This window comes from Amblyomma maculatum, chromosome 1, assembly GCF_055883805.1.
Source record: "Amblyomma maculatum isolate TAMU_Amacu chromosome 1, ASM5588380v1, whole genome shotgun sequence".
Classification (NCBI taxonomy): domain Eukaryota; kingdom Metazoa; phylum Arthropoda; class Arachnida; order Ixodida; family Ixodidae; genus Amblyomma; species Amblyomma maculatum.
In genome coordinates, this window is record NC_139344.1 from 394,579,758 (window position 1) to 394,605,584 (window position 25,827).

A 25,827-nucleotide genomic window follows, 5' to 3' on the forward strand; every position below is an offset into this window, starting at 1 on the left:
GAGGAAGGATGATGCGCTGATGAACATCAGAGATAGAGCAAGTAAAAAGCGCCATCAGGAACAGAGGGAAATGGAGAATGGAGACATGGGAACAAAGATGGCAGCTTCGGGTGGCAGGCGAACAAATTCAGCAGTGCGGAGACGGAGCTTCTGAGAAGCGCTATGGGAGCTGAGCGGGAGGTCCAAGCATAAAAGGCCAGTGGAGCAGTCCATAAGGGCAGCATGGGTGGTCAAAACATGGTGAGGACAGCGGTCTATAATGGCGAACAGCACAGGAGTAGTACGGTCGACGAGCAGTGCACATTTCCACCGACAGCAGCTGCACTGCCATCGGCGACACGATCGGCGGTGGAAGTGGTGGGGGTCAAAACTTTTTTAAGACGTCGAAGAAAAAAATGACTCAGGACAGAAACTTGGGCGCTGGTATCAATTAAAACAGTTACAGGTACACCATTCACATAAATGTCGTGAAGGTTTCGTCGATCAGCCATCGTCAAGAGAGGATTTTTGGGTCAAGTCGTCAATGCAGCGTCACTTCCGGGCGCTTCACTGGTTAGGTTTCCGGAAAGGAACCAGTATGGTGGGGAGAGGACGGGTAGCGAGGTTAGCCGTTAGCCACCATAGCGAGGTTGTGGCGAACGGGACAGGTGCGGCCGAGATGTGAGCGTTGAAGGCGACGGGAGGGTCATCACGTGGCAATGGCAGGCGGTTCGTAGTCGTCGCGTCGATCATAAGAAGAGCGAGGTTTAGGAGACGAAAACCGGCGGTTTCGGCAATGGCGAAAATGTATCCGACGCGTGAGCAGTGGAAGTAGATCCGCTGTCCGTCCGAGGTGCGCCATTCTGAAGGATCCCGAAAGCGATGCACAGGCTGAAGGTCTATTCACATTTGCGACTCGCGAAGGACGCGCGACCGGCAGTCGCATGCGACCATGGGAGCAACCGATGTTCACACTTGCGAATGCGACTTGCGGGTCGCTTTCCACATCGTACCTTCCTTGACTGTTCACCACATAGAGTAAAGCTAACTTAGGTTCACGTCAGCTGAGCTGCTGATTGGTTTAACGGTTTGCGAGTCGCTTTTCGACCAAACGGTCGCGCGACTGCTGCGAGTCGCAAGTGTGAACGGGCCTTGATTGGGATCAGCAGCAGCAACTATTGTGTGGCGTGTGGGGAGCAAGGTTGTTCAGAGGATCTGAAAAAGTTCAAGCCCGCGTTCGTAAACACCTGGCGAACAATGGTTGCTCCAGTGGGCTCAGGAGTGAAGGCAACGGAGGTGAGAGCCTCTAGTTCCTTGCTGACCATCCGGGTTACATTTGCTGTGTGCGAAGGCATGATGCAGTGTACGCACTACATCTTCGCACGAAAACGTGGCAGCCGTGTTGGGAAGTCGGTCAAAACGGGAAGTAATTCGGCGGTGTTTAGCTTGTTCAAACTGCCGGCAAACTTGGAGGACGGAGTCAGCAGTGGTACAATCTTTGCACAGCGGAAGATTAAATGTATCTTCCGCGATCCCCTTCAGGATATGGCCCGCCTTGTCGGTCTCTTACATGGTGCTGTCCACTATAAGATCCGCACTGCGAAGATGTCTAAGCACGTGAAGCAAGTTATTGCAAACTTGTATGCTCGGAATACAGTCCGTTTCCGCAAGAACCACTCTACCACAAAACCAGCGTGTAGTGATACACCTCCATTTTTTTTTTCTTGCGGACTATTTGCGTAGCTTTCGCTGCGTTGCACCTGATGTATGAAACGGAGTATAGAAAATCACGTTGGCGAGCGTAACAGTAATGTCCCAGCGGTTGTGCTCGCTTACCCGCTCAAACATGGAGAGCCAGTCTTCGACATCGACTTCATTGGTGCCGCAAAATGTTCCCGGTTCCCGAGGCCGTTTCATGACAATGGTCAGCGCTGTTGTTGCCGCTGTGGATGTGGATGTGTCGAGTAGCATAATTATAGAATCAAGCTGGCGGCCACCGTTTGGAGCTCCAGATTGCGATCCTGGGATAGTTTTTCCCGGCACACACCACCAAACCGTTACGGGGCGTTCCCGAGCGGTAAGGCTCTCAGTTCAATGTCACGAGCACCTCCGGAACACCAGAGCACACCAGAATAATAGCTTAAGCTTCAGTTGTTGTTGTTGTCCAAATAACATATAGTACATACGCACAGAGGGGGATCGGCCAAAAATTGGGCTGCAAATAAAGTTTTTGAAGTATGCTTACATGCAAAAAAAAAGAAAGAAAGAAGAATACAATCGGAGCGATAGAGGAAAAGAAAAGGTAAAATAAATTACATAAAAAATGGAACGTCATAACGCACGCGGAAGATTGACACTGGGATTTGTAGAACAAGTGATGTAAAATTTGCAAGGCAAACGATTTGATTCCACTAAAAAAATTTGCATGGTGGTAAAAACACACCTGTGACTGTGTCCAAGAATGGTGGCCCCAAAGGATAAAAATATCGGGTTACTTAAACTGAGACCAAGCTGTTGCAATGGCCTTTCCATCAATTGTCTTCTCAACGTAGTGAAACGGCGGCAAAACAATGAAAAATGATCTAATGATTTCTATTCACCGCGATATGCGCAGGCCGGAGAAATTGCTAAACCAGACCTGTGAAGATAGAAATTTAGAGGTGGGATACGGCAGCGCAGCCTTGTTAGAGAAATTTCAAGTTGCCGTGAATGGCACAATTTCCTACTCCAAGAACATTTGAGATGCAGGTAGTCGCAGATAATACGGGGCTATTGAGGGACTCTTTTGCCAAGTTATCAGCATATTCATTTAAAAAAAAAAAAAGTCACATTGCTGTGACATGGTACCCATACCATGTGTACAAGTTTCAAATGTCGAGGGATCAGGGAGAGAAAAGTTTTTACAATTGCAGAATTCACTGACGAAGAGAGGGATGAACACAAGGATAGAGTCAGTAATTACAGTCACTGCAGAAAAAAAGGAGTCAAGTTTCCGTAGAGCGAGTATCACCGCCAGAAACTCTGCTTGAAAAATTGGGGCGACGTCCGGAAGACGAACAGAAAAAGACCAGTCTAGATGCGGACAATATATACCCACACCCGCCTTTTCATTACACTGAGATGCGTCAGTTGCTATTGCTAAGCTAGCAGAAAGGATTCTTAAATGATCATCTAATAATCCGTTTAGAATAGATCATGATACATATTTATCCTTATTAGGAAAAAATGTCGTCAAAGAAAATTCAACAGAAGACACACTGGTTTGCATGTGAAGAATACTAGGGCTTAGCAAATTTGGACCATAACTACCTGCGGGGTGTGAAATTTAGACCAATGAACACCGAAAAAGGCTGTCGTTTGGCAGAAAAATATAGATCGGTAAAACTCTGATTCATATATCCTTATGTAGTACGTCTGAACAGATAGAAATTGTAGTCTACGTAGCAAATGAGGAATTTAGGCTTCAAGGGAGAGCACATTGTTAGCGACAAAATTTGGAAGCCCAAGACACAAAAGAAGCGCTTCCCGCTCCAAGAAAACAAGCAGGCGAATTTTATTAGCTGATTAACCAAAACCACACGGACCCGAACTCTAAAATTGGGGCGGTACATAAACCATTGTTGTGCTTGATTTTCAGTGATACGCAAGACATTACCGCTGAATAATTTCTAAATTTGTAAAAACTGAAACAAAAACCGAAACAATATATAAGGTTTCAGTTCTTGTTTCATGCACAAAACTACGATAGCAATCAGTTGTTTTTTTTTTTTTATTAAGTATAACGCTTAACCGAGCCTGCCTCAAACGTTGCAACAAAAAAAAAGGTATGAAGCAAGAATTAAAGTGTTGTGTTTTAACTACGACCTACTGTTTTGACACTACGGACGTTACAAAAACCGAAACAACGTTACAACTTACATTACAATTTACAAATAAAGTACTACTTTTAAAGTTTTTTGGCTGATATATAATCCAACTTTACAAAAAAAAAAATACGATTCTCTTGCACGCGTTTTCTCATAAAGCGCAAAATTATATCATTTGGCCACGCTGGCCACGCTGGTAGGCTGATCTCAATGACAATGCGTTGCCGCGAACGCGAGAACTGCCAGCAACAGAAACCGAAGTGCTCGTCACTTGGAGCTGGCTGTTCGTGCGCCTGATTTTGTGCCAGTTAAAGAACACCAGCTTATATGAGGTAGCAGATTCATCTGCCTCAGCTGCCAAACACAACCCGGCTTAACGACCGGGTTGTCAAAATTCCTGACGTAAAAGACAGGCTGTTCGTCCTTGACGTGCCAAATGTGGACTGCATATCATCAGGTGCGCGTTGCTTCGCGTAGTAACCGATTATCTTTCCGGGGTTCCTTGAAATTCTGAACGGTGAGTGACCCTTGATAATACTTGTTGTAGGTGTACATTTCTGTGGTGGTAATGCACGTTCGGGCTGGCTGTCTTGAGCCGGCGCAGAACGAAGCCGAACACATGAATCTGCGTAATACGCGCGGTTGGCCGGATGCTGATTGTCAGAATCTACCTGTAGCAGTGATTATTTAAAAAATCGGGATCCGCCGGCAGTGTGGCAGTACTTTATCTGAACTGGTTACCTAAATAAATATTAACCTGCTGAGGAAGAACGAAGGGCAGCCAAATAGTGGCGCATAAACAGCGCCAATGCTTGCGCCTGAACAGCTGGCATGGACTGTTCAGTGTACACATTCCGGGAAACCTCTTCGCATGTAATGCGTTAGTAGGGCAAATGATGTCTTTTCGCCTGACAGTCGTTAAACTCCTAGGCCGTTGTAGTTGACATCTATGAGTTCAAACTGAAAATGCCATTTGGTGTTGAGAAACATCTCATGATTGCAGAAAATATTGTTTCTAGCGTGTATGTTTTGCATACGTTTAGTCTTCAGTACGCTGATCGTGCTTGTTGGTGTGGGGCCGTTTGTAAATTCATAACTGCTCACTTTTGTAATGTGCCATCGATGACTTTGTCATCATAACTAGTGGTGGTGCAATACCAGTGATCTGTTACCCCACCTTCTGAACACTGTGGCGACATCATATATCTTCCTTGCCTAGGTTACAAAATATAATCCTTAAAAAAGCTGTTAGCAGCTAACTTTCCAGTAAACTCTGCGAGCACAAATAATCACGTAGTTTCATCCTGGATTTCCTGTTACGTCAATATTAAGAGGTGAAGTTCGCATTTCTTGGTCTTGCTTTTTTTTAATGCTTCTCATATGCTGATATTGATTGAATGCAGTGATTTTCAGAGGCACATGCCCGTCAAAGGTAGCCTTGCAACCATGTGTTGTTTCATCATTATTATATTAAAATCAATTGCATTGCTCTTGCCAGCCTCCTATGGCACCATGATAGCTGGTGCAATGCAGTTGATCACGATGTATGGGAGTAGATTAACTTCAGTTAGAGAGCCTGTTTTTACTGCCATGAGCCGCTCCATTCTTGAGCTGCATTCAACTGTAAGACCTTTCAAATTGGGTACGTTGCCAAGTCAAGTGTCAACATGCATTATTCACACTGCATTTGCTTGGTTACTTCTTATTTAAGAAATACTTAAGAGGAAACTGAGGACAAATTGAAGCTGGCCCATTTCGATTGGGTACCACACTTTAATCATAAGGGGTCCAATTTTACTGAAAATGGACCTTTTATAACCCCAGAACAGAACACTAGTGTTGCCATCCCCAGCCAATTTCTCAAGTAAAGTGCGTGCGTTGACACAGATTTCTGATCGCGGATTCCAAAGGCTAGTGTACACCACCATTCACTTCAAAATGGCAGCGACCTGTCCCTTTCAATCAGTTGCAATCGATTGATGGGAATATTTGGTATACCAATTTCTCACGAGAAATAGGTGTTTCGCTTCCAGACAGAAATCAGCATACCCAGGAAAATTCAAGGAAATCTCTTTTACTCAAAACAGTAATTGTATAGAGTCATCCTGAGTATCCCTTTAAGCTTGTTTACTCATGGAAATAAGTAAACTTGGCCTCTAGGAGATCCAAACATTGTGATCTTTATTGCATGATTGTAGCATTTCTGTCCTAAAGTCATGCACATTTCTGCATTTGTAAAGCTGTTTTGTAGGGGCTGTTACTTATAAGTAAAACTAATGATGACTTCTATCAGACAGAATAGCAAGGCTCATTCTGCCTTCCCAGGATGACGAACTAATAAGAACACCAGGATCATATCAGTGCCTCCCTAGATTAAGATCTTGTAAGAGAGCCCACTTACAGGCCGGCTTGATCACATGGCAGCAGGTAGCATGTCCTTGACTCCACCTACTTCTCAGTGTGCCTGATCCCTTGCGTCTCAAGCTGGCTCACATAATATTCCCTTGAGCCCAGTAGGCAACTTCTGTAGCTTTCACTTGCAGTACGGAGAGGCAATGCTGGTTGCCTGAACAACAGAATCCCGATGCATCGGTCGTCATGAGTGGTTTCAAACTCACCTTGCTACAGATATCGTATTTGAAAACTGTACACATGGAAGTTGGCATGAGCGACTAGAATAAGACAGTGTGTGAAGCAAAGGCCTCTAGTCACTTATTCCAGCTTTCATGTGCATGCAACAGAATGGCATTCTCATCTTGCTACAGATGTCACTCTATGTACACTTATCATCTGTGAAAGTGTGTTACGAATCGACCCAGAAAAGAACAAAAGAAAGTGGAGTATATATATGTGACGTCATTTTTATTTCACTTAACTATGAAAATATGTTTGAGTATACAGATTTTGAATGGCCACTTGTGAAAGGTATGAAATGCAAAGAATCTTGGTCTCCATGATGTTTTTAACCTTGGAGTTTCCTTAGGTTTGCTTCAATTGGATGTTTACCTTGGTGTTAATTGTTCAGACTATGCATTTGTTGCAGCAGATGGGTGGTGCCTTTAAGGTTTGACCAATGGAAGAGAATCCGGCAATGTCGACCCCAACCAATGATTTTGACCTGAATGATGCGCTCGCCAAGAGCCACTTCTACACTGGCCTTATACTGGCAATAAGCTCAAGCATCTTTATTGGTGCCAGCTTTATTGTGAAGAAGAAAGGCCTTCTGCGCATAAACAGCAAGGGTCAAACGAGAGCAGGTATGAATGTTTTTAGTTAAAGAACTCTGGCGACAACTCTGATTAAGTTTTTTTTCTTCTTTTTATTAATGACATTCAGTTGGTTGGCCTTCTGTGGTTTTGTGTGATGTTGTAAAATTTGGAGTTGAAAGTGTAGTTTTTATTCATCTGCTCTAGCCAAGATAATGACATTGATGTTAAAATTAAGAGCATAAAGGATTTTAAGCACTGATTTGAAGTGGATGACAGTGTGGTGAAGCCTTAAAGATCCACTGAAAATATATGAAGATCACTGTAGTTCGCTCATGAAAATTGTTTGTGGCAGTGATGCCTCTGCCTCCCTTTCTTCACTTTGTCCTTAATGTCGGGGCTTCAAGCGTGCTGTCGTATTTAAGAAATACACAGTGCCAGTTTCTCATCTATTTTCTCCTAGGTGCTGGAGGCTATGGCTACCTCAAGGAATGGGTCTGGTGGGCTGGGCTTATTCTCAGTAAGTATAGCAAAACTGTGTCTTCCTTCAATCTTTTTGTGTGCTTTATTTACGAACCAGTGAGATCTGAGCTTCTTTCTTACTCTTTTGTCTGCACTTTTTAGTGGCTGTTGGAGAAGCTGCAAACTTTGCAGCATATGCCTTTGCGCCGGCATCACTTGTCACACCTTTGGGAGCCCTCAGTGTCTTAGTCAGGTGAGGCCATGGCTCCTAGTTGACTTCGAAGTATATGGGGCATTTAAGCATGCTCTTTTAAAACACTCACATACTAGCACTTTTCCTTGGATATAGAATTTCTTACTTGGTGCAGAAGTGAGAATTTGGGAATTTGTCTGGAAACCTCATTCCTTGTTGTGCATCTTGTAGGAACCTTTATTTTAGCACCTAGTGTGAGAGAAATATACGTGTGACATCACCAGAAAGAAAAAAGCAAGTTTAATGAACTTGCATAACTTTGCTGTGAAACCGAAGCTATTTCCTCTTCGTGAGGCCATCAGTTGCAATGAAAGAAAAGAAATGTCTGATTCTATGTGGTGGTACCAAGCCCATATACTGCACTGCAGAAATTGATTGATGATTTATTGAGCTATGGGGAAACAAGCTACAAGAGTAGTTTTATGGGGAAATGTAGTATGACAGTCATTATACATGCTTGCAGCCCCTGCTGTGCAAAGTGCTAATGGTGTGTGACAGTTGAGTTGCACCAGATGGTGCTGTTGCCACATTCCACAAACCCGCATGTGAGCATCATCAAACATTTTCTTCTTACATGTCTTGGATGCTTTTCTTATGCTGCTGCTTATATTATGCGAAGTCAGCACTATGTGGTGCGTAGGTCGGCCAGTGGGAAAACTTGATTCATACCAGACGAAGGCACTAAAAGTGAGCACGTAATAACAAACACAAATAGTTTACTGACCAGATATTGCTTTCTATAATCTGTACGTTTGTTAAGTACTATTATATTAAGTGTTATTGCTGTACTATATTGAGTGCAATTATCTTCCATGCTTCTCATTAGTGAGCGGTGCGTTGTGTTTCTGGCATTTATTTATTGGTAGGAACGACGCCAAGAAGTTAGTAGAAGGGAGGTGCTGAGAGCTTGCGAGGGGAAAGGGGGCTGCAAGCCAATTTTGGACAGTCATGTAGTGCATCTGTAACCTTTGTGTACCCTGCCAATTTTAGAGGTAACGACTGCCTCCCCTTGGCTTTATTTTGGCACCCGTTGTCTATTGATGCATTTCGTTTTGCACTCATCTATTATGAAAGATAACAGTCAACAACAACAAAAAAAAGAATGTGGAGAATTATGGCTTAATTTTTGATATCTGACGTAAATGGTGCTGCATAGGTTCTGCTCTGGGAAACGCATATTGCACCAACTAAATCTTTTTTTATTTTATTTTTTATTGCCGACTTAACTGTTGTGCTTTACTACAGGGACTTGCCGTTGCCTCGGCAGTGCATGCTGTGCAGCTAGGATTATAATTGCTATGCATAGTCTCTGCATAGCATTGCTGTGCCTCTGTTGCTATGTGCCATTGCTGGGCATCGGTTGATCAATCACAGCTGCTCCGCAAGCAAGACAAGATTTTACTCTGGGTAGTAGCCTCTGGATTAGCGCTTTTGTAATGAAGTTTCTGGTGTTTTTAGGTATGCCGTAATTTTTGTGGTGGCTATTGCCTTCATACTACAGTAAAAGCTCGTTAATTCGAACTTCACGGGACCGGGAAAAATGTTCGAATTATCCGATGTTCGAATTATCGAATGGCCTCGAAAAAACTGGCCAAAACCGTCTGTACTACGGTAAATGTACCGTATTTAGTCGCGTAACGAACTCGCTCGCATAATGAACCCACCCAGCCCCGATTTGTGCCTACGAATCTGAAAGAAAAAAAAATAATAATAAAGGCGCCAGTCGTTAGCGCGTCCCTCTGTTTCGCGCCTTCACGGTCCACAACGCATTTCTTGGCAGTGCGCCAAGATGCTGCGCGGCGATAACGGCGTGTTTATCTTTTGACTTTAGCTCCCGCAGGGAGGGAAGCGAACTTGGCAAAGTGCCAGCGCTTATCCGGTTGTGCAAGCCTCCTTTTCAGTACGTTCGCTTTATCATGCTATGAGCGACTTGGGCGGGCGCCCCGTCTACTGCCACTCTAATCATCGGAGCGAACGGTGCTAAAAGCTGGCGTCATGATCGCGGCTGACTCGCGTGCTTCCGTTGACGACTGATGGGTGGAAGGATGGATGGCTATCGCAAAAAAAAAAAAAAGTTTAACCCATAGTGCCCGTCCGAGATCATAGCCTTTTATGGGCATTGGGTGGGACAGCGCCGACAGTACTTATCCCTATTTCCAAATTAACAGGGTTGGAATTAACGAGTATTTAGTTGCGAGCTACGGAGGTTGCGCAGAAGCGAGAGCAGTGCATCACGCGGCCATGCACTGACCTTGCCGCGGCCGCGTCCCCTCCCTTCAACGCCGCCGGCCGCCACGCCGGTCATGGCGCCATTTAAGTTTTACCCACTCTTCCATGGTTTTACTTGGTTCCTTATTCTGTCCCCGTTTTGTACGTGCGCAGCCTCTAATTATGCCTGCGGATCACAGAGGTGTTTCTTTACCCCCCCCCCCCCCCCCCTTTTTTTTTTTTTTTTTTTGCCGCGTGATGTGCGCCAAGCCGCCCAGACGCGGCGGCGCGTAGTTCGAATTATCCGTAGCGGAACCGACCCGCGTTCGAATTAACGGGCTTTTTTATACACAGATCTCTATGGAGCTTGGCCGGACCAAGTAGTGTAGTTCGAATTATCCGAAAATTCGAATTACCGAGGTTCGAATTAACGAGCTTTCACTGTACAATTGGCTGTTGTGCAATTTTGTCTGAGGATTGTTCTGTGGCAATTTCTGCTTATATTGCAGCGCTATCTTGTCGTCCAAGTTCCTCAATGAACGGCTAAACCTCATTGGAAAGGTAGCCTGCTTACTGTGCGTGCTTGGTTCCACTGTTATTGTTCTGCACAGTCCCAAGGAAGGCAATGTTGAAAGCATGGAAATGCTTGGCACCATGATCGTCGAACCTGGTGAGCCTTGAATGATTGAATGTCTATAACAGTAGGTCTCATTTTCTTGCAAATGTGTCTTAAATTCTTTTATTGAGAAAGCAATACTACGATAGCCAAAGCGAGACCTCGGGTGGCCGCAACTACGCCATGAAGAGGTGAAGCTACGGTCTCCTAAAAAAATAAGCCTGTCATGACATTTGAATTCACGTTACCCCTATGGCAGGGACAGGAGCTGACAACTCGGCTTGCTCCTTTCATATGGGAGGGTGATATCAGAATCAGCCTGCCAGAATCGTTTGCATTCTCGTTACTCCTACTACACGCAGGCACGTCCATACTGATTGGTTGAAGCGTGACTCTATATGTGGGCTGGTAGCTTACGCTCTCGTGTCATACCCTTAAAGGGTGAGCTTAAGTGTCCCCAATAATGTAGCACCTTACACTGATAGGGCGCGATAGGGGAATAATGTAGCAGGCAAAAGAAGCTTCCGCCATTGCTTTCACAAATAAACTAAAGTTAACCAGAGTTAAACCACAAATAATTTTTTTTTTCTCTTTGCTCCTGCCCCCTCCTTCTGTACCCACAGCATTCATAGTGTATGTGATCTTTGTGGTGACGGCTGCCAGCATCCTGATGGTGATCTATGCCCCCAAGTATGGAACCTCCAATGTGGTGATTTACGTGGCCATCTGCTCAGTCATTGGCTCCCTCTCAGTCATGGGTTGCAAAGGCCTAGGTCTGGCGCTGCGTGAGACATTTGCCGGTCGCAATGAGTTCACATCTTGGGTGACCTGGGTGTGCCTCATTGGTGTGATCATCTGCATCTCTGTCCAGATGAACTACCTCAACAAGGTGAGCTGCACAATGGCAGTGGTATGGTATTGTCATCTCCAGGGGCAGATTTATTAATAGAGGGTGCTGTTGGGACCATGGATGTAGAACTGTTTGCACTATGCATTTCTTTAACTTTGTCTACAAAAAAAAGAAAAAGAAAAAAAAAAGAAAGAAAGAAAGAAAAAAACCTTGCGCTGAGTGTGTAGGGGCATCTCCTTCCTCAATGAGCAGGCCATACACCAATGTGACCTCTGACCTTTGCCAAGCGTTGCGAAAGCATTCGAACTTAATCTCTGACACTTGTGGACTTGGTAGGAAATCATTTGACAGCATTTGCAGTTCCCCAAATTGTTTTCTGCTCTTGGGAAAACAGTGGGGTGGCACTGTTTCTTTCAGGCACTGGATGTCTTCAACACGTCTGTAGTCACACCCATCTACTACGTGTTCTTCACCACTTTTGTGCTTATTGCATCGGCCATCCTGTTCAAAGAATGGGGAAACTTGAGTGGTGAAGACGTGCTAGGTAAGTAAGTTTTGTTTTTAAAGTAGTTAGCTTTAGTTCTTACATAACGAAACCTTGTTCATCGACCCCTGTTAATTCAGAAATCCGGATAATTTGAAAATAAGAGTCTGGTCCTGGCTCATGCCCTCGTAAGCCTATGGCGTTGGACGTTCACTAATTCGAATAGGGAATCGCGTCGAGGCACAAAGTGCGCATTTAGTGATCACTGAAATAGACTTTCCAGAACTTGAGTACACTGAGACTGCGTGCTTGTCACATGCAGTTTGACCACATTGTGCACTTCACCGCAATATATCACTGTGTGAACGGTGCTGTGAAGCATCCTCCAAACGTGATGGCGCCGTTTCGTGGAGAGCCACCACTTCTACGGTGTCTCACTGAGAAAAGGGCAGTGGAGGCCTTTACAATTTTGGAGCATGTGTTTGGTGCTCCTGGCAATGCGTGCTATGCGAAGCGCTTGACGAAACCGGAAGAAGCTGTCATTTTCACTTGGGCTTCATCACGAATGTGGACAACCATCATGCAAGTGTTCATCAGATAAAATAACTCATTTGCATTTTTAGTAGTTTTCCAGGCCCATTCGATAATTCGAACTTTCAGTGAATTCGGGCATTTTCTCTTGTTCTTGAAGGCTGAATTAATGAGAGAGTTTACTGTATTGTACATAACTTAACCATTGAAAATGTATACAGTGGTGAAATATGTCTATTTAATTTGAGTTATTTTATGGATCATTGATTGCAGTTTTGTGGCAGGAAAGTTAGTCGTATTAAATTTGTTGTGCTAAGCAGTAAACAACCTCCTTGCCTTTGCAACTAAATGTCATGATTCTCCGTTAACAGGGCAGAACACTAAAATTTAGGCGTCAAATTTTTGTTTCAGAGCAATGGAAAGATTGCTGTGTGTTCCATAGTGGTTTTGGTAGAAATGTAGTTAAGCTTTTTACTTAGAATTTTTCGATCAGTGCATACGCCTGCTTTTATGTAGGCTGATGAACAGCGACCGTGAAGACGTCTTATGGTCGACAAAAATGGCGTACCAAAAATAAATATAAATTTCACCCACCAGACAGTAATTATACATTTTTAGTGTAGGGTACAATCAATTTGAGTTTCCACATTTAAGGCTGTTACCAGGAATTCAAAATACTGTGGTGCCATCGAGTGACAAAAGCTGAAAGCGCGCCATTCACGATGCGAAAGGAGCGGTGGTTTTTATTTAAATGGGTACAGACACCTAATTTTTAGGCTTGTGTTTTATTCTCTGTAATGATGCGGAAGACATTACTGTACGCGGGTCACCATGTGATATTTGCCTACAAGTGCTGAATAATTTATAATCGAATTTGTTTTCTCACTTGTATTGGTTTTGGTTTCAACCGCCGAGCGATAGCTGTGACGTTAAAGTCAAGTCTAGGTCACAGAGGGACGAAACAAAACAGCGATATAATCAATCTTGTGCCGTTTTTAATTCATTACAACCATAAAGCAAGCCCGACTCAAGAACAGGAATTAAAACAAGTGGGGAGTCAGAAATTCTGTCACTGTTTTTTCATGCCATGCGTGAACTAGGCTTGATTGTGACATCATCAGCGATCTTTCGACTGCTGAAACCGAAACCAAAACTGGTGAGAAAAAAATATTCAACAAACAGTCACTTAGCGATCACAGGCGAAAACAGCATGGTGATCTATCTACAGGAATGTCTTGCACATCATTAACAAGAAGCAAAATGCCGCCAAAATTTGGTGTCCATACTCCTTTGAGGGCGCACTAGAGAGAGCGCAAGTTATAATAAAAATATGACCTGCACACCTAGAAGAAAAAGGAACAGTGTGCATTTTTGAAAATCTGTGATATATTCCCGAGATGTGGTCACGTGGGGTACTATGGTGATAGTAACAGTGTTTCTCCGCAAGATGTCGCCTCAGTTGTTTTTATGCGATTGTCAATGGCAAATTAAAATGATAAAGCCTTGCTTCTTTGATATTGCAGTGCTCGATCTGTGCTATATGAGGCAAGGTCTTGTCATTTCTAACATAATCTCGTAACATATTTTGGCCATATTTTGGCTTTAAATTTACCTGGTGCCTTGAACCTGTGAACACCAAATGTATTGAAATAGTGTTCCTTAATATGAACTTTGCACAACTCGGAAACATTTTGGCCCCCTTCTGGTTCAAGTAATCAAATGTCAGCTATTCTCTTGCTTGGTCTGTCAGCCAGTACACTGAAACTGGCTTGTCAAAAAATGAGGCTGTAGTTAAATTCCCACTTCATATGTACTTTTGACCCATTGTTTCCCACTGCTACATTTGCCTTCTGTTGGAATTCATTATGTTATGATAAGCAGCTATCAGTTTCCTGCTGCCCTGCTCATACTCATTCCGTTTTCCTGGACCTTGCTAGGATATCATTAGCTCTAGAGGTGTGTGAATGTTCCAAATCTTTGAACATTGAATTAGATAACCTCTCCTGTTTGATTTGCTAAACGAATCAAATAGTTGACTGCGCCGCTGTGGTGCAATGGTAAGGGCACTCTAATGCTGTGCCCAAGGATGTGGGATCGAATCCCGGCCGTGGTGGCCACGTTTTGATGGCGGCGAAAAGCAAGGCGCCCGTGTGCTGTGCGATCCCTCCACTACGGCTTCTAGCCTGATTCGCTTTGGGACATTAAACCCCATGAACCAAACCAAACTGAATCAAATAGTTGGTTTGCTCGATTTGGGAAGACAAGTCGCTAGACGACTCGTGGTATTGAATGTGCGATAGTGGAGGGTTCAGGATAATTTTGAATACCCGGGGTTCTCCACTTGCACTGAAATGGCATGATAAATGGGCACCTTGGGTTCCACCTGCATTGAAAAGTGTCTGCACTGGCTAGGATTGAACTCTGGTCCCACGGCTGAGTAGTAAAACGCCCTAACAACCAAGTGCAGTTGCGGTGCGGCAGATGAATTGAGTTTAGTTATTTTTCTCCCTCAAAAATGAAAGAGCGAACTGTGACAAAAGGTGGTTGGGCCTGATGAGATCACAGTTCCCTTTAAACGATGCATGTTCAATATCATTGAAAATAAATAAAATGCCTTCTCTAGTTGTTGAATAGTTTTTGAACAACTTGAACTAAGTTGAAATAGGGAATGCCATAGTTTTTCCTACAGCTGTTTCAAAACTGGCCCATTACGATACTGCACAGCATTCCACCACAATCGGTCTGTGTGGAAGGACTGAGCCGCGACATGGTCCATTCATTTTGTGGCGTTCATAACATTCATGTGTATCGCGTAGCAGGCTTCAGCTATGTTTAGTAAACTACCTTCATGCCCTGCGGCTCAATTTTCATCCTTCTTGTCAGCAAAAATGAGGCATTATTTTGCCTTTATTATAATAAGTTGCAAAACTTAATAATAATGGAAGTGATTTTAATAAAGGACAGTCATAGAGCCAATGTACTGACTGTGTTGTGCGTCCTCTTGTGAAAATCAGTGTTGCACATCTTTCGACCGCTTCAGCTTCATGACTTACTGGGCCTGAGTATGTATCATGGTGCAGTCACTTGACAGTGCCCATGTGACAGTAGAATGATGATCATGTTGCCTCCTGGCAGTGTATCCTTGGCCTACTTTTCATACTTTTAACCTTGTGGTCATCTTTGCGGTCTGTTAGTAGAACCTGTAACAGGCTTACAATTGATTTGTATTGCACTGTTAGGGGGATATAAAAGCTGCTGGAGAGGAAGCCTCCTATGCTTACCAATGGGATGGCATGAAGCCGATGGCAGCAATCTTGTGGCGTCCAAAAACAGGTAGTACAGCACCTTGGTACCTCGGTCGATGCAGCCTTCCAGAACTTTTTCGAGTAATTCTAGTTTTAGACAAAACTGCAAAAGCAAAAGCTTATACAGCTCATAGTATAGTATAGTAGTAGTACTAGCAGTGTTGTCATAGTTGTTGGCGTTGCATGTCGGAAATGATCGGGGGCTGCGTAAAAAATTGCATCATGGTGTCCGAATGATTGATGATTGATTGGTTTGTGATAGGCAGTGAGGAGTTAATGAAATTATTGTAGTTATTTGATTAATGTTGAAGTAAAGAAATGACAGAAAATGAAAAACATTGTGAAAAGGGGTTCAACATTGTCAAAATGCTCAGAATGAATACGCCAGTGCTTGATAATGCTAATGTAATTGATCAATTAATTAATATATTTGATTGAAATGAAAATTGCTCAAAATGAAAAGTCAATGTTTGCTGAAGCTTAGTGTCGATGTATAAAAATTTTCAAGGGAAAGAAACAAAAAATATAAAACAACATTTCAAAAGTGAAAAACGTCCGTGTGCGTGACATGCTATTGTATCACACCATTAGCTGTGGAGCTTAGGTGTCCTCCTAGTTTTCAACATTATTTGAAGTTTTCCAGGGAAAATGGTGCATTTGATTATAGTCGTTTTGCCGTTCATGTTTCGCGATAGTTGCATTCACCAGCTTGTCATTTTACAGATCCTTGAAAATAACCAGCCCTTTTTCCAATCTTCTCAATTATCTAAATTAATTCATTGATCAGTTAACACTCTATTTTCTGAATTAACACCATGAAAAATTGCTTTTTTTATTTTTAGCATTTTGACACATTTGAGCCCCCTTTTCCCAACTTTACATTTTTTGTTCAGTTATTTCAATTATTGATCATTTACATACTACATTTTCTTAATTAGCTTTATCAAGCATTGGCTTTTCATTCAGATCATTTTGACTTCTTTGAACCCCGCTTTTAACATCTTTCATTTCATTTTTCTAATTCATCAATTAAATACAATGGTTTAATTAATGTGTCATCATTCATTGCACACCTATCTTTCATCAGTCCACGAATTACCATTTCTTTTTTTATGTAGGCCACTATTATTTCCTGCACGCGGTGCAAATTACTACTATTACTGATACTACTATGCTGACAGCTTTTCGACCAAATAAGCTCTATAAGCTATCTCTTAAAATGGCCACCTCGCCAACTTCCAAGAGCAGGGTTCGCTTGCACAAAACAATCTTAAGACTGTCTTAGCTAAGTCCAGACTTAACTGGAGTCTAAAGAATAGGCCACTAGCATGGACGCTTAAGACTGGAGTCAAGACTGGGCTTCAGTCCTGACTTGAATAAGTCGCTTGTATGATTACGACTCTAGTGCTGTCTTGGTTAAGACACAAGGACGCCAGGTGTCTAAGTAGAGAAATTAGGGAAATACAGGGATGCGCTGGCACTGTCCCTGCTGTAAGATGTACACATTCCGTCAATTTTACGTTGTGTAAAATCCGTGCCATTGCTTTTTGCGGCTTAAGATTGTGTTACGAGGAAAAATGCCCCAAGTGGTTGCTGAGGCCGTTCTGGGAAGACACTCTGGTGAACATGAACCCGAAGCGTTCGACGTTCGGAACACGAGCCGTCTTAAATAAGCTTGGTCTTTCTAAAGACACTATTTAAGTCTGGACTTAGCTCGGACTTTATCGTGCAAGCCGGCCCAGCTCTCTCACAACCGCCTCTGGAATGTGATATCTAGCTGACGCAACACTGATTCTTGTTGAATCATCATTTGAAAGCGGACCCCGCCGGGGTGGAGCAGTGGTTACGGCGCTCGACTACTGTTCCCAAGGACGCGGGATCGAACCCCGGCCTCGGCGGCCACTTTTCGATGGAGGCGAAAAGCAAGGCGCCTGTGTGCTGTGCGATGTCAGTGCACGTTAAAGAACCCTAGGTGGTCGAAATTTCCGGAGTCCTCCACTACGGTGTCTCTCATAGCCTGAGTCGCTTTGGGACGTTAAAGCCCACAAACCATTTGAAAGCGCTCTAACTGCATGCGGCCTTCTAACACGTGGCAGCCCGGAGTTTTTTTCTTGCTCACCACAAGATGGCGCCATGTGGCTTCACTTCCACCACACTGTCTTTACTCCAGCAAATTTTTATATCCTCCTAGGTGCACTGATATGATTTAGCACTGTTTTCCAGCAGGATTTGGTTGCCTGGTAACAACTCTCCCCTAACTAGTGGGGCACCCGCTTCAGTATTGTCTATTACAACAGCAACACAGGTGCTGAATGACTGTTGTGAAATATACTGCGCTGTTTTAGCAGCATTGATGATAACCATGTTATCCCTGTGGGGCAACCGGATGTTTCAGCGTCGGCTGCTAGTTGGAAGGAGTTTAGTGACGCAATCTTGCCCCCTTAAATGCATGATGCACACAATAAAGTGTGAATTTGAATTTTTGTCCATTCTGAGCATAAATCATGGTGGTCACATTGTCCCATCATTCATATTCAGATTGTAGCTTGCATCGAGCTTGGTTGCACGTCTCGCATTGAAGCGTTAATGAAAACCAACCACGACAGAAGGATAAATAATGTGCCGCTGCTATCATAACAATGCACAGTCATAGTGTGCAGAGTAGAAAGTTGCAAACATAGAAAATAAAAGTAGAAAAATAGGACTTAGGTCATATAAAATGCTGAAATTTGTTCAGCTCTAATGACTCCCACACTTGCTCTTTGAACGCCAGATCAATATCGTGCCATTTGTTTGAGTGAAGGAGTTCATGCATAGTAGAGCTGCCTCTGACGCTCCAGTGTTTTTCGTTAATGTTTGTTTTCTATATTTTTCTTCAGTAAATAATCACACAGACATTCAATTCGCATTTGATTCAGTTCTTTTGTTATTCGATTCAGCTTCAAAAAAGTGCTATTTTGACACTTAACTAACTCCTACTTGGCCCAGTTGTTCTCACTCACATTTGTTCTATCTATTGATGTTGCCCCTATCATTTTTCTTTTGCATAGGTTGCTGCACTGTCCTAAATTTGACGCCTCATTTACTTTCCTTTTTTTTTTTCTGTTACTATTTGGTCATCATTTGTGTCAGTGATAGGGATTCTATTCCTACATATTTTCACTCAGTAGTACAGACGCAACATGCTTATTTGACCAAGCCCAGAAGTGTAATGCAAGCGCTCTTTGCTCCTTGTGCAGGCAGCCTCACAGGCTTCATGACAGTGGTGTGCGCAATATTTTTGCTGAATGCCTTCAAGGACTGGGATGTGTCACTGTCCAGCCTTCAAGGGCTACTGCAGAGTACGCGCGAACAGCAGCAGCGTGGTGCGGGCGACAGCACCTTGCCAGACCTGACCACAGCTCTGCTAGATTCGCCGCCTTCCTCATCGCAGCGATCTGCGACGCTCGTCTCGAGTGGGTACCAGCGCATCGCCTCCAAAGATGATCCTCTCGCCGTCACTAGCATACACTGACGCTTCCCTCCGTTAGTCATGTGGGGCATCCTCCACAGTTTTCGTGTTCTCGTAACAAAGGAGCCAAAGCAAGGTTATCTTCACCTTGAAAAAAAAAGAAAAGGAACTGCTTGTCCAAGTGACAGCACATTGTCAGGCTGTGTGATCTTATCTTTTATAAGATGGTGATAAGACTGTTGTAGGTGTCATCTTCCATGCAGCAAGTTTCAGATGGAAGCCAATCATAGTACAGCAAACTTGCCAGCTCTGCTTATAGTTGAGAAAAACTGTTTGCATGCCTTTTAAAGTTGTTAAATCTGTCCTATTTTTCTCCACAAGCTAGCCCAAGTTGTCCGTATGAAGACCCAGCACTCCATTGTAAGGAAGCTCTTTTACTTTTGTCTTTGACTGGTGTTAGTGGCTAGCTGCTTGAATCACATCAGCTCTGGCTTGTTTGCTTCACACTTAGTGGTCTTTAGAGAATCACAAATGGTATGGCTTCGTGCTTGATCCTGGTTTGTCCTTTGCTGCAAAAACATGTATGACTAAAGTCTTATTAAATAGTATAAAAGCCACTTTTGCAAATGTCCTTTTTATTCACCAATCTGATGTGCCAACAGTAAGGAAATGTTTTCTTGATTGTGTGAAGTTCTTGATTTAAAAGTGCAGCTTTAGGTTCCTGCAATTACCGTAAAATTTGGTTTTGTTCATTATTCGTGAACCGGGTCTACGCAGCAGAATTAAAGTGGAGTTTGTTAGTCATGCATGGTTACTTATTACATTGTGTTGTAATGGGTATAACGTTCAGGGCCTTCCTTGAAGGTCCTGGGATTCACTTTATTCGTTTAACAAGACAAGCGTAACATAATCCAAGTCTTTCATTTATAGTGACCTGTGTCGGTGCGTATTGAATAACTCCTGTCCACTTTTACGACGTTCTGTGATTTATATGATTGTGTGGTCAGTGAACATTTGATGCTTACTTAAAATTTAGATATCTAGCTGTTGTACACTGCGATTGTTGTGCATATATATTATATTATATTATATTTTTTTTTTCCGCCTTTATTGTTGTAGTGGGGTGCATACTCTTTGCTTACTGGCTGTGAGGCCCACGAGCTGAGAGATTTTTTAAAAGGTATACTTGTATCGCTATTGCTACTTATAGGGGCCTATATTTTATGTGCACTCGTGTACGTTGCTAGTTGTGCTTTTGCACTGTGTGTCCATTTTTGTCTCATCCTCTTTTTGTCTCGGCTTGTTGCTAATTTTGGTTTGTGCGTTTAAGTTCTTGGTCACCTTTATTACCATGCTTGTGACAATGTATTGTAATAATGACATGCTTGTGAATAATGTAAAGGCTCAAGTAACTCAGAAACAGAGCTCCTGTTTTTAGTCAAATATATGAACATGGTCCATACTGAGCATGCGTAGTGAGCTAAAAGTAACACTGAAGATGCTTTTGAGGCGGTAGCGCAGCTTTGTTATCATTTCATAACGGAGGTCTTGGTTTTTTATAAGTGATTACGCAGTAAAAGGACATTATGCTTTCAAGTTGTTTTACATGCATATTTCTCAAGATTAGGCACCTGCAGTGTGGTTAGGATTAAGAAAATACCTGATGTGAATACAGTACAGCCTAGCTAAATTTGAATTTTGCACTACCAGTGAAAATGCCCGGATTTACCAAATGTTGAATTACCAGGAGGATAAAAAAATATAAAAGACAACAAAGTGTTCCACTCGAACATAGATTTGGTTTTTGGGTAAAATTGGTAATCATTGAATATTTTATGCAAAATTCTGGAGTGGAACAATATCTGTTTACTGCAATTCTGCCATCTGGTGCTCTGTGCACAAGCTGTCCGAGGTACCTGCACATATGTTTTGTATAACTTTGGGGGCAACAGCAGCCATCCTGGACATACACACACCTGCCCCCCTTCCCTTCCCCAACACACAAACACAAAAAATGTGCACTTGCATATGTGCACATTACGTGGAATGATAGCAAGCTCTGTGATCTTGAGAAAATCTAAGGAAAAGCTTCCTTCTTCATTGTTTCAAAGTACAGTCCAACTGTTTGCATCACACCACTTACGAAAGTTAATTTAATCCCAACCCTGCATGCCTGGCAGAAATTCGTGAAATTGAAATCTTATATTCATTATTTAACTGCAAACTAGGGTTAAAATCTTTGCCATATATACCATTATTAAAAAAAACCTAACAAGCCTGACACTCTCATTCTTTTTCTGTAGCTCCGTGCTTTGCTAGGACCAATTTATTTCAGCAGTCCTTTCTGCAAACAGTCACCGATTAGAACAGTCATTCAGCTTACTATGTTTCCATCCCTTAATTGTATAAATGACCATTCTTTAATATTCACATTGCATTGCTAGCGAATCACTAGCACGTTAGGGGTGCTCGAATATTCGAAATTTCAAATACAAATTTAATATGTTTGCTATTCAATTCGTATTCGAAAAACTGATATTCGAATTTATTCCAAAACTACCGGATACACCGAAAACGTAAAAATTCGCTGTAGTTTCACTGCACTGCACGCTTCACTGCAATGCTTGACTGTGTGGACTGTGCAGTGAAGGGGATTTCAGTAGGTTATGCATTTCTGTGCAATTCTCACTGAATTTTATTTTCAATACCATGCGAGTTCTGAAATAAACAAGATGAACAATGTTTGTTACTTTTTAATTTCCCTTTTTTTTTCTTTTTTGTTAAGAAGATATTCAATTCGATATTTGAAGGCATTTTTTTCCCACATTCTTATTGATTCGTGTTCAAAAATTTTAATTATTGTGCACCCCTACCAGTGATATTTAGCTTCTCATGCTTTAATTTTCTCACATTTTGGTGTAAAAGTTTATGTATTCTGTTTCTGTACTTCACTCCTGCTTTGGGCTTATGCCATAAATAAAATCGTGAACAAACAACATATCAATTCTGACAGAATAGTCCTTGACATACAAGCAACGAAAACAAATAAAAATGGCAGAGAGCCACTCGAAACAAAAAGTACATCGCTCCCATCGTGCATTTTTGATTAATGATCGTAGCAGTGAATGTGACACCTTTACGTCCTTGTCGGACACCAATGGCACTTGTGACATAGTGGCTACACTTTCATGTCGATTGATCACCATCATCATTACACTATCTCCAATATCCTGTGCATATGTGAGCTCTGCCTCCTGTCCAAATTGACTGAAACATGGCTGAATTTCTCTGAAATAATGACTTTCACATTATATAACAGTGCACACATTTGATAGGGGCAGATCGGTTTTATGGATTATCCAGTTTCCAGAATTATTGTGAGTTAAATTAGTGATATTCTACGCTACTCTCATTGATAAACCCACATCAGTTTAAAGAGGAAATGAATACTGTACACATAAAAAGTGAATTATGCGTTGTTGGCCACCGTATCCATGCGCAAAGGCATTTAAAGTTTCATTTTAGAGAAATGCTTTGCTACTTGGGTCATTTCTTTCATCTCATACTAATTTTCAGTGAATAAAGGGCTTACCATATTTTTGCCTTAGCAAGTTGTAGGTTATGGCTAGTGGATGCTAAAAACGTAAAACCTTCCACTGTTGTAGCAAGCTTCTTCGGGCATTGTGAATAGTTCTTATCATATTCTGCTGCCTGTGTTTAATTTGCTTCTTTTATATCATTATTTTGAGAAAAAGAAACAAGCAAGATATGCATTCGGAGCATGCTTGCCTAGTCATTTCCAAGTGTTCTACGAGACAAAGAGAATGCATACACAGCATTCACCAATTCTATGCCATGTTCTCATGCTTATAGATTCTCCTTTGTGAATTTTATTGCTGCCTCATGTTAACTTCATTTTTCACCCCTTTTTTGTTTCTTCCTCTTTTCTCTTACAGCTGTAAAGACAGTAAAAACCGAGGTAGTACAAACTGACTTTCTTGAGAAACTATTTGCTTTACTTTAAGCGTGTACAAAGCAAGATTTGCTTTTCCCTCACTGGAGGCATGTCCTCCTGCAGTCTGATATGTGCCAATATTTCAGTGTACCTTGGTTGAGCTAAACTGGTGTGCATTAGTTTTGCGTAATACCCGGAATCAACCCATGCAGAACTAACCATGACTAACATTGACAATCGATTTTAGCAGGCAGCCTGCTTGCCAACACTACTTGAATTAGCACTACTGTTGTAATGCTGTAAATATCATGTTTTGTACAGAGCGAATGAATTGCTGTGAAATCAGGATAACAGCGACCCAGAGAAGCTGACCTTTTTTCTTTTGGGGGAAGGAAACGCTTGTAGTGTTCTCATTGTAGATTGTGACAAAATTTTTTTATAGCACCTGATTTTTTGTGTCGAGGAGTGCATTGTGAGCCAAAAGAAACTGAAATGAGAAAACAACTTTCTTGTTTGCTAATCTGCTAATGCAGAAGAGATCAGTGTGCACTGGTACCACTGCAAGGAGCAGTTTCTTTCAAGCGTCATATGCTCTTCTTGACTGTCATAAAAATGTAATGTGATCGACATAGATACGCACACTATACAACTGTTTGAACATGCATGCCATATTGCATAAAGAAGCTAAATAAAGCCAACTTTTTTCTGAATTGGTATTGTCTGTAGTCTTTGTCAGGTCATTGTACAAATGCCCAGCGGTCAATATAATGTGGCACCCTTTAATACAATGTTTCTCAACCTACATGCAGCTTCATGATGCTAAAGCATATATATACCACTCGGTTTAAAGGAACAGTCGTGGACAGCTTCGTTTGGTATTCAAATTGGTATTAAGAATTAGTTCTCTGGCTCGTACTGGTTAATTTTCATCTAGCTGCAAAAGATGTATTTAGTGGCGAGAAAATTTTGTCATTTTATTTTTTGATGGGTCAATTTGGCATTTTATGCGGTAATTTTGCAAAATCAGTTGCATTTACCCTCAAAGAACAGTTACAAAGCTTACAGCTGATAGGCTTCCAAGTGACTTTTTCTGGAAACTGAAGGTGGGTCGATGGTGGCACTAGGAGGGTGTGTTAGGGGCTGTCTCATGAAAGCTGCTCAGTTAGGTTTACGTTCGTTGATTTCGCCATCGCTTTTTTGTTCCACTTCTGCGTGTGCTTCTAATGCCTGAAGGCCTTGTGGACAATAGAGGTAGGTGTGAGGTTATGGTGGACTCCTGGAGCAAAGTGGAAGGGGTGGGGTGGTGAATCCAAGGTGGTGGTGGCCAGGCAGGCAGGCCCCTATATCTGGGGGGAGGGGGCCCTATAGCGGTGATAGGCTGGTGAGTGGTACTTATGGAAAGTGAAGGTGGAGGGTGTAGTCTTCTCACCTGGGCTCGAAGCTTCATTTCAAAGATATCAAATTGCCATCGCTGTGGCAGTAACACTGCCCTCATATTCTCGTCAATTGATTCCAACTCTTGATGTCTTCACAGAAAAGCACGAGTTGCCATTTTCAATTGACTGATAGCGTGGAAGCATGGCTTCTAGGATCTGCACCTAGAGATTGATGCCAGTAGGCACATTTTACTTGCGAAATCGGCCAGCGATGGCTACAGCTGTAGTATCTTGTGTTTTGGCGTTTCCTAACTCAGCTCAATTTCTGGTGAGAATGGGCTCTTCGGATTTGAACATGGTTGTCCATCGATGCAGGCTTACTTCTATCTATCCTCAGTCCTTTTAAGGTTGCAAACACAATTTTAGAATTTGTAAACGAAGCTTTTTAAACATGGCAAACAATCTTCAAGCAAGTATTAAAAAAATATTTTCTCGAGAAAGGATTAGCCTAACATTTTGAAGAAATTAAATGTCGCACGATGTATTACTTGCTGGGATATTAGAAAGATATTGAATATTCATATATACCACCCTAGTGGTTCGTTTCAATATCTGTTCATTGTCATCACTTTTACTTGTGCATAGCATCTCAATTAGCACACACATTTTTCTGCTATTCTAGCCTGGTTAACTATGTACATGAAAAATTCGTTTTAGATGATTGATGCAGACAGGCATCAAAATATGGTAATTGGCACCTTGGTAAAAAGTTGTAATTCTGGCACATTGTGGCACAGACTAAGTTCAGTTAGCCATGCATAGTGCACATCACTTTTAGTTTTAAAATAGTTTAGAAATGGCATGCATTTGGCTCTTTATAAAGATCCCATCACATATTCTTGTCGTTGTCTTGTTTCCAGGTCGGAGTCAAACTGCTTGGAGAAGCTTGGCAAGAAAGCACTATGTAAGAACAGCTGGTGTTAAACTAATCCCTTCGAGCTCTAACATACAAGGCTGTACATATTAAAATACGCAATTCATAAAAAAGGTGCAATTTCTTTCATTTCTAAATTGAGTTCCGCAGGGGGACCAAAAATTTGTTCAAATCGGACAGAATTTGGGTTCACGATAATTCACCGCATTTTGTCACTAGGCCTGACACCTAACATTTCCAAGGCACATAATGATGAATGCTGCGTAGATGGGCGTCACTTGCCTTGATGCATCAACAAAAAAGGGTAGACAGGGTGCAAAACCCAGTAAACAACAAGCACAATGGGACCAG

At 42.4% G+C, this 25,827-nt stretch overlaps 1 protein-coding gene across 6 annotated transcripts; it reads left to right on the forward strand.

The window, feature by feature from the left end:
* The first annotated feature begins 4,042 nt into the window (after window positions 1-4,042).
* LOC146208612 (magnesium transporter NIPA2-like) lies at window positions 4,043-25,737 on the forward strand. 6 transcript variants are annotated; one of them, XR_014705197.1, is made up of 11 exons: window positions 4,044-4,362; window positions 6,892-7,102; window positions 7,515-7,571; window positions 7,676-7,766; window positions 10,484-10,644; window positions 11,214-11,479; window positions 11,858-11,984; window positions 15,695-15,788; window positions 19,000-19,631; window positions 23,168-23,190; window positions 25,463-25,737. XR_014705197.1 is itself a non-coding variant. In XM_084595414.1 (9 exons), the coding sequence occupies exons 2-9, from the start codon at window positions 6,919-6,921 to the stop codon at window positions 19,244-19,246; spliced, it is 1,125 nt and encodes a 374-aa protein (XP_084451540.1). In that variant the 5' UTR covers window positions 4,043-4,362; window positions 6,892-6,918; the 3' UTR covers window positions 19,247-23,894. The 6 variants fall into 6 exon arrangements, 4 of the variants coding, with proteins under 4 accessions (XP_084451540.1, XP_084451514.1, XP_084451506.1 ...); XR_014705196.1 differs by having other exon boundaries at window positions 19,000-23,190; window positions 25,463-25,727; XM_084595414.1 differs by lacking the exon at window positions 25,463-25,737 and having other exon boundaries at window positions 4,043-4,362; window positions 10,586-10,644; window positions 19,000-23,894.
* The last annotated feature ends 90 nt before the right edge of the window (window positions 25,738-25,827 follow it).

Excerpts from the sequence above, each read along its gene's own strand:
- LOC146208612 (XM_084595388.1), top strand. The coding sequence starts at position 6,919 with ATGGAAGAGAATCCGGCAATGTCGACCCCAACCAATGATTTTGACCTG. Across the intron at positions 7,572-7,675 it reads GTGGGCTGGGCTTATTCTCA|TGGCTGTTGGAGAAGCTGCA; the intron begins GTAAGTATAGCA and ends TGCACTTTTTAG. Across the intron at positions 15,789-18,999 it reads CTTGTGGCGTCCAAAAACAG|GCAGCCTCACAGGCTTCATG; the intron begins GTAGTACAGCAC and ends CTCCTTGTGCAG.